This window comes from Corylus avellana, chromosome 1 (assembly GCF_965113065.1).
Source record: "Corylus avellana chromosome 1, dhCorAvel1.hap1.2, whole genome shotgun sequence".
NCBI lineage: Eukaryota > Viridiplantae > Streptophyta > Magnoliopsida > Fagales > Betulaceae > Corylus > Corylus avellana.
The window spans coordinates 47798793-47810014 of NC_142490.1; the positions used below are offsets into that span (position 1 = coordinate 47798793).

Here is an 11222-nt window from a genome sequence, read left to right on the forward strand (position 1 = left end):
GCTATTTTAGCAAAAAATATACTATAAAATAACTAATTTTTAATAAGCTATTTTAAGCTTTAGCCCAACAAAACGTTTTTGGGTCTCCAAAACAATTGATTTTTTGCCCAATTAGCAACTAGTAAAAACCCAATAAAAAGCCCACAAAAGTTCAAACCGATTTAACCGACCAGTTAACCGATTACCGATATGACCAATAATTTTCGGTTAACACTTTTTATCGGTCGGTAATCAGTTAGAATTTGGTTAACCGATAGCTTGTCGATTAATCGACCGATAAGCCCATTAATCGGTCTTAATCAACCGATACCCAACCCTACTTTTAATCTATTGGTGATTTTAAAAGTCATATCACAATTGGAAGAATATCGAGAGAACACTAGAAAAACATCTAACATTTCCCTTTTAATATGGACAGCTCCTTTTGTTGGGTTGGATAATTAGTTTTTTTTTTTTTAATTATTTTATTTCATTATGATAGGACACAAAAATAAAAGTAATTTTAAATGTTTTAAGTGTTTGAGTTTTTTTTTTTATTAATATTTTTAATTTTTCTTTTTGTGAAAAAGAAAAATTAACAAACAAGCCATAGAACTTTTTATTTTCTTAAAAGGGCTTACCAATATTAAAAACATGTTGAAAAGAAAACAATATTATGACTGAAAAAGTCGGTCTACACAGTCAGCAGACATTGTCAGATAATTGGCTGAAACGTGGCAGCTCCGGCACTGCAAACGAACTGATCTCTATGAGCTTCATTTCTGTTCTCAAAGATAAAGATAAGGTTTTCTTACCCATTCATATCACTTATACCACTTCATATAACAGTCTCAGTACCATATGGTTTGATAAAATTCTAGGAAATGAAGACCATATTCCTGAGATCCCACCTCTACCTACTTCGTTGCACCAATTCATCTTCACATCCTCGATTCCTCATCCCCATCAAAACCACATCATATCTAAAAATCTCTGCAAAATCCCATCATCATATAAACAAGCCTCTAAGATTAGAAATCGTACCCAGATGCCAAAATACCCTGAAGGAGGAGGAGGAATCTCTTCAACTTCAAGTTTCCCCACAAGGGAATTCAAGGGTTGTGATACTAGGAGCTGTTTCTTTAGGATTGGTGCTGTTTCTCATGGGGATGGATGACCAGAAGGCTTTGGCTCTGGGTCCAGAGGGGCCTCTGATGGAGGAGTTTTGGGAAAATGTAAGGAGGTATGGTCTGTATGCTCTCACAGTAAGTACAGGTGCTCTTTACACAATCTTCCAACCTATATTTGAGTTGCTCAAGAACCCCATCTCTGCTGTTCTAGTTCTAACCATCTTAGGGGGAGGAATTTTCATTGTTTCCCAAGTTGTTTCTGCCATGGTTGGTGTCACTGATTTCACTTATGATTATGGATATTAGGTTGTAAGTTTGCTTTGTGATGAGGTTTATTTGCCTTCATTTTGCTACCTTCTTTTTTGTCTAGTCCCTAATTGCAGAAGCAAGTTGTGAGAATTGGGAAATCGAGTTGCTCACCTTATGTTTAAATGCTCTCAACATGAAAGAGTACATGCTTTTCTTTTGGGATTTGGCTTAGGTGATGAAGTTTTCTTTATTACTTGATTGACATTGCTTACTCAGCCACCAAAGGTGGTAAGTAAATACTTGGTTTATTAGTTTGTAACTAATAAGGTTAATCTTGTTCTCAAGAGTAGCTTAATCAGCTGGAGATTATGTTTTATAAAACATAAATCATTAGTTTTAATTTTTCCTCCCTCTCGTGTAGACATGTAAAAAAAAAAGGTTAATTTTCGGCCTAAAGATGATTTTACAAGCTAAAAGTGTATTTTTAAACAAAATCATAAAATGAGTCTCGTATAGTCACGTTCGAAAAAATTTGAAAATACGAAAAATTTCACTTCTTCAGACCATTCTCATTGGAGGAGTCGAACCACACTTTTAAAACATAGTACTTATATAGTTAAATGTTTGGTAAAATAATAATTTGTGTGCAATTTGAAAATGTGCATATTTATTTCAACCCCATTATCAGACAAGACATTTTCATAGCTGTGTTTAAAATTACACTTTTGACCTGCTGTGAAATATCGGCCCAATTGGACTCTTGATTTTAATTTTAAGGCTCACAGCTTAACCAATTTGAAGGCCCATGGGCTACCTTCTTGGCTCCTTGCCCTTGACTGTCACAAAAGATATATATAAATAATGATGCCTTGGTGCATGCTTCAACAGCAATACAATTCAGGTCTAATACAGTTGAGTCCTCGATCGTTTTTGTTATCTACATATATATAATATGATATCATAGACTATATATAAAGTAGGTACTATTGGATTGGGATGATTTTGGCAGTGCCTTTGTGCTTCAGCTACAAGTAACCGAGGCAACTTTTAGACGGTAAGGGAAAGTATTAGCATACTGGAAGGAGAGGCTTTGTCCAGGACCAAGAGCCTCCCCGTCGTTGACAAGGCAGTCATCGTAGTACATTCGCCTGAACACCCTTGGATTTATCAATCGAACCGAGCTGAACCACCCACAACTGATGTGAATGTTGGAGATGCTGCAACCAGACACGCAGACATTCAGAATCTGAACCGTGTATGCTGGAATTCCGTTCGGCAGTGGGGCTGTCGGGCCTTGAAAGACAACTATGTCGTCCTTTGAGCATGCTGTGCCAACACGGTTCACGTCACCTCCATCTGCATCATTTCCATGCACTAATTAATCAAGAATTTCGATTAACGATTATATGATATAATGCCATGGTTCTCACTTCTGCTCTGCTCTGCCCCGAAGGATTTTATGCTCTCGATGGGCCTTATTCCTTAAAGTTTCCTAATACAATCGGCCTCTGACCCTCCAAGTAAAGCTTCCTCCTCCACGATGGGTGAGGTGGGCAATTTTTGAATGGACTTATCCAAATGGAATTAGGATCCTCTCTAGTTTAAATGAACGGGAGAGAATCTTATTCCATCCAAATGGCAGGTAATATACGATGGGTAACACTTACCGATGTCATCCACTAACTCACAAGCATGTGGAACTTGCAATTAATAATCTGATAAATTGTTCTGTTTTTTGGGAACTAAATTAAATTAACCATATTTAGTATTTTTTTTAAATGATAAACAACTCTTTTACAATTTTTTAGCAAGTGTCAGTCTGACACGTGATTTATAAATGTTTTGTAGTAAAAGTTAGGGGAAACTTCACTAAGGACCCCCAAACTTTCACCCGTTTTGAAATACCCCCCTGAACTTCAAAATTTCTCAATTTAGTCCCTTGAACTTTCAATTGCTCTCAATTTGGACCCTTCCGTTAATTTTAGCCGTTAAAAATTCAAAAAAAGACCAAAATATCCCTAATTTTTATTTTTTAAAAATAAAAAACGTTTTAGAAGTTGAAATTTTATACAAAAGACAGGGGTATAAACGTCATGTGACATTTAAAATCTGACGGAGGGGTCCAAATTGAAAGCAATTGAAAGTTTAAGGGACTAAATTGAGAGATTTTGAAGTTCAGGGGGGTATTTCAAAACGGGTGGAAGTTTGGGGGTCCTTAGTGAAGTTTCTCCTAAAAGTTATGATATTTTCCTTGTGACATTATGTTTTCCTCTCTTATTCCGCACATGAGGTTTGCTACAGTGCATTCCCCCACCCATCTCCCCATCATCTTCTCTCTTTTACATCTTGATTTAAAAATCAAAGAGAGGGAAGATGGTGGGGAGATGGGCGGGAGAATGCAAAAAAGGATTTGCCTTCCGCACACATAGGTTGCTATGATTGCAGTCGAGGTCGTAAATCATGTACTTTGTTTGTTTATAGTGTAATAATGAAAAGAATATTAAAAAAAAAAAAAAAAGGAAAAAGAAGGGGGAGGCACCAATTAGTGTTGGCCTTACCAGGTGATTGCAGTAGCTTCCGAGCAACGGCAGGGCTATGTTCCTTGGAAAAGACCAGCACTTTAATGCTGATTTCACCAACATGTTTCGGATAGAACACTGCATTGCAATAAACATTAATAGCTCTAGCCAACTAGCTATATGCAATATTTATTGTCAGAGTACTTCAGATATTTATTAGATAACCAGACTGTTGGTAGAGCTTCAATAAGAGCATTCAACAAAATCAGATTGGATTGATCTTCTAAAGCAACACAAAGGAAACCAAACCTTTGATTTCCCTCATGCAAGATCATCGATCTGATTTCGGCCTCCATTGAGTAAGATAAGGTAATACAATTAATGATCGGAATCATTCCAAAAAAAAAAAAAACAGAGATAATTTGTTCGATTTTTTTTTTTTTTGTCCTACTTTTGAGCTAAATTGAACTCACTCGTTAAGAGAAAGCAAAAAATGGCATGCAACGACTGCATAACGTTAAACGTTGCAAACAAGGCCAAAAATAGTGCATAAACATCAATCTAAGCTCAATATTTTCAGTATATAAAGAGAGAAAAAGTGTTACCAAAGAGCACGGCAAGGACAAATGCGAAAACAGTAGCCACAGAGACCACGCACACTGATGATGATCTCCCGACACCAAACCTTCCCAGCACACCTCGCATGGCGGCAAACCTTCTTCTGCAATCTGCATGCATGCTCGAAACATATATATTCACATAAAAACATGTATAATGCCCAAGAACACTACTGAAAATGATGCATTTTAGCAGAAAAAAGAGTTGGCCGGTAGAAACCTTTAAGACAATCTGGTGAGACTTCAGCTGCTCAGGAGTGTTTTTCTACGAGCTTCTTCTTGTAAAGTAATTACTAAGTTAAAGTACACGAGGTGAAAAAGGAGTTGAGCTTCTGATAAGTACAAGGCGTATGTAGCTGTGGATGTGAGGGAGCTGACCACATTTATAACACGATCGAGCATAGTGGTTGATTGAGAAGTAGACGACAGTCTGGCTTCCAACACGTATGAAGAGATGATTTCAATGTTCTTCGGTTGTCCTTTGACTGGAATGTGTCTAGGGAGACATGGAAGCCCGATTACCGGGTTAAAAAAGAATATAAAAGTTTAACTAAACAATAAATTAAATAAAGTTGACTTGCAAGAATAATATTCCATCTTGATCTCATGAATTTGCTAATAAAGTGAGAGAGCCACCTACTCTCAAATAAGTGGGTGAGTTGCTTAAGAGTGATCAAGACCATATCTTACAAATGGATTATATATATTATTTAGATTATTAGTAATTTAGACAGTTCGATGAAAATGTTGGAGCTAGATTTTTTTTTTTTTTGGGGTTGAGAAAATGGACTATAGGAATTTATAAAGGCAGTTGAATGCAATGATAAAGGTGCAATTAATTGAGTCAAATAAACCTTTTAGCAAAATGAGCAGGAAATTAATCAAGGTGGTCGTGGGACACATCATTTGATGATGCTTTTCTTAAAAGACTTTTTAAATACAAAATGATCGAGTGTATACGTACGGTGGTATACGTATATATGTATGTGTGTGTCTACTGCGTAGGGGAAAAAAGGAAGAGCCGCCAAAAGCAGGGATGCCGGCTTTTTATGAGCGGCGTAATTTACTGACTTTGACTTCCCCACGCTCCACCCCTTTCCCCACAAACTTATTAATTTCGTTTCCTTCATTCAAGAAGTTCTCAGCCGCTCCAACATCCTAAAATTTCATTGCCTTCTTTTCCTTTTCTTCTCAAAATAAATGAGTTTAATTTTACGTGTATATATATATATATATATATGTTGCCAATTCTTTATTCATTATTTAAAATATTAAAAAGAGACTGTCACGTGACCACTCATATTTTGATTTGGGATGGCTTTTGATATCTGGGTGATTGTGCAACCATCTTATATTAGATAGATTTGTCACGCACGCAGCCACCCCTCTCCTTCATTAAGGATAACCACACGTTGATTTTTGTTTTAATTTTTTCTAGTAAACATGGATATATTTTTTTTTAAGTATTTGTTTCCCCAAGCATATGAAAATTTCCATTGAAAACCATGATTGCACTATTCAATCCTCTTGTTATATATATCCACAGTACTTCTTAAAAGAATTTAATGACTAGCTATTTCATGAATCAAAAAATTTGATCCCCCCCCCCTTCCTTCTTCTTTTCACCCCCCACCTGAGCTCAACCCACTGGTTTTATGGCCAGGACCGCAATCCAGAGGCACCATTTTGGGCACTGCACATGACCTCGACCCATGTACCATTTTGTGTTAATGGCAGTGATAAGAGTTGGGGATTTCAACTTCGAAATGTGTGTTCGTTTGCATACCATTCAAACACGATTCGCACTATTCAAAAATTGTTAATAGCCTAAGCATTATAATTTCAGTCTGATAATGAAATTGATTAATCCTTTTTGGCCCCGATAATGAGACTTGATTAACATTTTTCCTTGAGTCGTTATAATTTTCTGGCATTGACGTTCTCATACAAGGAAAGGTCAATTTATCAGTACCCTAAATCAAGAATCCAAGATTAGGAAAGGATGTTTTGTACAACATGGATAACTGTAATCTATTCAATGGCTCGAAAGATTCCATATATACATGGCTTGTAGATTGTCTTGAAAGGGACTGTGTTTGGCAAACACTTCTTCGCGTTTCTTTCCAAAAAAAAAAAAAAAAATTAATTGTTGGCAGATTTGATATATATATATATATATAAAAGTGAAAAAAATTGTTTTGTAGTGATTTTTTTATTTGAATAGTAATAAAAAGTTATTAATGTGATATAAAAAGTAAAAATATTTGGATTAATTTTGAGAGAATTTTTTGAGATTGTGGGTCGGGTCTGGTCCACTTCAGTCTAGTCCTTTGGCAAACGGTGCCAGTATTACTAAACAACTTTCTTCACATTTGTTTTCAAAATGTAGCTCAATCGGCTGAGACCACGCCTAATGAAATGAAAGTCATTAGTTCGAATCCCCCTCTTGTGCGGATATATCAAACAAAAAAAAAAACTTTCTTCACATTTAAATCACATCAATCAATTCATTAATTATTTACCAAACACACCGACAACATTCAGGAGATCAAGAAATTCTCTCCCATCCACAATTTATTTGCTGCAATTTTCATTTCTCATCCTCTTCTGAGTCATTGTACTGGATTCCTCCCATTTATGATAGGTCATGGTCTGGAGAAACATATTATTGGTGGCCACTGAAGTTTCCTTCCAATGGTACATAAATGAAGAGAAGGCACATGTACAATTGAAAACAATGTTACATATTAAAGATATAGTACAAGTCATTTATATTTGAAAGACATAAACCTAGTTACAATAACATATAACTTTTCATTTCAACAACGTCATTTTGACGTCGGGGTTACGTTTGGCCGTCGAAATCTTTTTCACCAAATTTCTCAACTGACCTTGGCTTTGTTTGGCAAAAATTTTTTGTTTTTGTTTTTTTGTTTGTTATGATAGTAGAAAGTGATTGATGTGATTACTTCCATCTCTATCTCTATGTATTGAGAGTTAATACTCTTCAATATTATATCGGGCTTCTATTGCTTGTCAAGCCCATATCAATATCTCGGTGGGCTCTATCATTCAAGCAGCCCAATTCCCAATAATTTTTATCGTGCTAATTTTTCTAACTTAATTTAAAATAAAACTTTGTCAAAGAGGCTCAAAATTAATAATTATTATTGAGTTAATTAATTAAATTCAGTGGGGAAGTAAATTTTGTCCAAGGTGGAAATTAATCATTTCTCGATAGGCTACATCTATATAGATGATCGATGCCATTGACTCTGCGGACTGCTATATATGGACAGTTCATCATCCAATAATATTTTCAATCAAGAACATAAGAATAAGAAACATTCAAATTATAAAATGATCTCCTTGTCTTGATCAAACTTCTATGAATTTCTCTTATATATTATATAACAAATCATATTGTATCTTGTGAAGTAACATACATATAAGAGAATCTTTCAGTTCCAATATTGTAAAAGAAAACCAGACTGCTGAATTCACCTGCCTTCTTTTTGGTTATTCAAGAATCATCCTATACAAGGATACAATGGATTAAGATCATTTCCAATTCATTTGAACTAGAAAGTATTTGATTCTTTATATTTGGGGGAAATTTTTTTTCGAAAAAACTGTGAAATGACAAAAATGCCTCTCAACTAGTAAAAACCGACTCATTTGAACGGGAGAGAATCCTGTTCCGAATACAACCGGCTGAGAATCTTCTTACGACTCTAGGAGCTAAACATAAGAGCCTATGAGACTTGACGTGCAAAGCTCCTTACTTCTTCAAATGTTTCTTTCTCGAAAAGATATGAAGTAATTAGTTATATGTACGTATTGCATGCCATTTAGACAAATGAGTGTTGTATTTGCCCTCTCAGTGGGGCTAGCCAAATAATTTCGGCCATCGTGATCCGTTTCTTTAATCTTTTTACATGTTCAGTAGATTTATGTACATTTTTTCTAATTAATTATTGAATATATAAGACCCACACAAATATTACTTTAGTCTATTGATATGATCACTTTATTTTAATTGATCTGTTTTGGCAAGCCAGCTGCTTCAAATATTGCATTGACAAGCCATAATTGTTGACCTCCAACGTTCTCAACTTCTCCTTGTACCGATCAAGGCACCAACTCATCCTTCAGGTGCTGCAACTCTCGCTCCTTATTCTCGTACTCTTTCTGCCGTTCAAGTTGGATGACCACCGCGCGTTTGACAATGGCGTTTTCCTGTGTCAGCCGTTCAACTTGCTCCTTCAACGCACTGACTTCCTTGTCGAGATGGGCATTAACCCGTGCGCCAACGATTCTTTCAAATTCTTCCAGCACTTGTAAGGATAATTGTAACAACTTTTTTTTTTTTTTTTTTTTTTAATTATAAAATTGATGCGGCTTTTAAAATTACCATTAGATTTGTAATAAGTTATTATTGAACGCTAAATCAATTTTGGATAGACAGAAAAACACAATACTAGTAACTTCTATCATTATTCTTTTGAACCCACTAGATCAGGTTGCGGGACCAAATTACGATTCTTACATTAGGGTGTCCGACTTTTGGTGTAATTAATGTCTTATATTGGTATTTTTAAATTTCAGTGCAATGGCACTGTTCGCTTGACTTGGCCGGCTTGGAGTGCATGATTCATCTGCTTAAGATTTTTATAGTAATCTAACATACTACACCTTCATCATATTTTACTCTTATTTCACCGATAACAATGACTAATGGACACTGCCATATCAACCCAATAAAATAAGAACATAATATATAACAATACTACTTTTACAATTGAGGTGGCTAATTTGCAATGCAATTTGAATAGCTTAAAAAGGGGATTGCATAGCCCACTTATCCCATGCATTTAGAGGTGCCCGAATTGCAAATGAACCACATGTCCCCTCGATCCTTGGCCACTCCAATTGTATGGAATATTGATCATGTCAAGTCCATTACCCTGATCAAGGTCAGGAGAAACTGAAGTTTTCCTTCCAATGGTAAATGAGGAGAAGGCCCATGTACAATTGAAAACAATGTCACATATTAAAGATATAGTACAAGTCATTTATATTTGAAAGACGACGTAGACCTAGTTACAATAACATATAAATTTTCATTTCATCGTCATTTTGACGCCGAGGCTACGTTTGGCCTTTGAAATGTTTTTCTAACAATATTTTTCTAGAATGACGAAAGAGAGTTGTAATTAATAATTTTTATTGTGTTAATTAATTAAATTCAGTGGGAAAGAAAATTTTGTCCAGAAACATGAAAGAGATGGAAATTAATCATTGACTCTTCTATGATCGTATGGACAACTCGAAAGGCTACATATATATAGTAATATAGATGATATATATATAGTAATATAGTAATATAGTAATATATAGCCATTGATTCTGCAGACTGCTATATATGGACAGTTCACATAAGAACAAGAAACATTCAAATTATAAAATGATCTCCTTGTCTTGATCAAACTTCTACGAATTTCTCTTACATATTATATAACAACTCATATTGTATCTTGTGAAGTAACATACATATAAGAGAATCTTTCAGTTCCAGGCCATTGTAAAAAAAAAAAACAGAGTGCGAATTCATCTGCCTTCTTTTTGGTTATTCAAGAATTGTCCTATATAAAGATACAACCAATTTGGATCATTTTTAATTCATTTTAACTAGAAAGTATCTTATTCTTTATATTTGGGGGGCATTTTTATCCAAAAAACTGTGAAATGACAAAAATGCCTCGCTCTCAACTATTAAAAACCGACTCATTTCCAGAGAATCCTGCTCCAAATACTACCGGCCGAGAATCTTCCTATGACACTAGGAGCTAAACATAAGAGCCTATGAGGCTTGACGTGCAAAGCTCCATACTTCTTCAAATGTTTCTTTCTCAAAAAAATATCAAGTAATTAGTTATCTGTATTGCATACCATTTAGACAAATGAGCGTTGCATTTGCCCTCTCAGTGGGGCTAGCCAAATAATTTTGGCCCATCCTGATCCGTTTCTTTAATCTTTTTACATGTTTGATAGATTTATGTACTTTTTTTTCTCATTAATCATTGAATATGTAAGGCTCACACGTATATTACTTTAGTCTATTGATATCACTTTATTTTATTTCTTCTTAGAGAATATTTAAAGTCAGAAACAAAAGTAACAATATGAGAAGAATTGAACAAAAGGAAAATTCATTTATCGATTGATCCACTGCATGCCTTTGAAAAGAAAAATTAGGCACAAATTTACCTTCTTAGAAGTCATAAAGAAAGTAAAGATTACAAAAGAAATTGATGACATTGAAAGACATGAGGATGAAATTCCCCTGGAATTAATCTGTTTTGGCAAGCCAGCTGCTTCAAAATGCTTTGACAAGCCACAATTGTTGACCTCCAGCGTTCTCAACTTCTCCTTGAAGTTTGGTTCTAATTGTGATTTTAAACACTAAATCAATTTTGGATAGACAAAAAAATACATTAGAAACTTCTATCATTATTCTTTTGAACCCACTAGAGGTTGTACGACCAAATTACCCTTCTTTTATATATATATATATATATATATATATATATATATATATAAAAAGAAGGGATATAATTAATGGGTTTGTTTCTATGCAATCATTTTTTTTTTTAAAAAAAAAACAAACTTTAGGGCAATGGACTTGACATGATCAATATTCCATACAATTGGAGTGGCCAAAGGAG

The 11222-nt window shown here is 34.8% G+C and overlaps 2 protein-coding genes across 3 annotated transcripts; one reads left to right on the forward strand and one right to left on the reverse strand.

Moving 5' to 3' along the window:
- Window positions 1-782: 782 nt before the first annotated feature.
- Window positions 783-1576, forward strand: LOC132171030 (uncharacterized). Its single transcript, XM_059582232.2, has one exon. The coding sequence runs from the start codon at window positions 864-866 to the stop codon at window positions 1413-1415; it is 552 nt and encodes a 183-aa protein (XP_059438215.1). The 5' UTR covers window positions 783-863; the 3' UTR covers window positions 1416-1576.
- A 619-nt stretch (window positions 1577-2195) lies between these two features.
- LOC132171029 (TPD1 protein homolog 1) lies at window positions 2196-4823 on the reverse strand. 2 transcript variants are annotated; one of them, XM_059582231.2, is made up of 4 exons: window positions 4715-4823; window positions 4483-4605; window positions 3917-4015; window positions 2196-2714 (listed from the first exon to the last, which is right to left on the reverse strand). In XM_059582231.2, exons 2-4 carry the CDS (start codon window positions 4580-4582, stop codon window positions 2380-2382), a joined length of 534 nt encoding a protein of 177 aa, XP_059438214.1. In that variant the 5' UTR covers window positions 4583-4605; window positions 4715-4823; the 3' UTR covers window positions 2196-2379. The 2 variants fall into 2 exon arrangements, with proteins under 2 accessions (XP_059438214.1, XP_059438213.1); XM_059582230.2 differs by lacking the exon at window positions 4715-4823 and having other exon boundaries at window positions 4483-4639.
- Between the last annotated feature and the right edge of the window lie 6399 nt (window positions 4824-11222).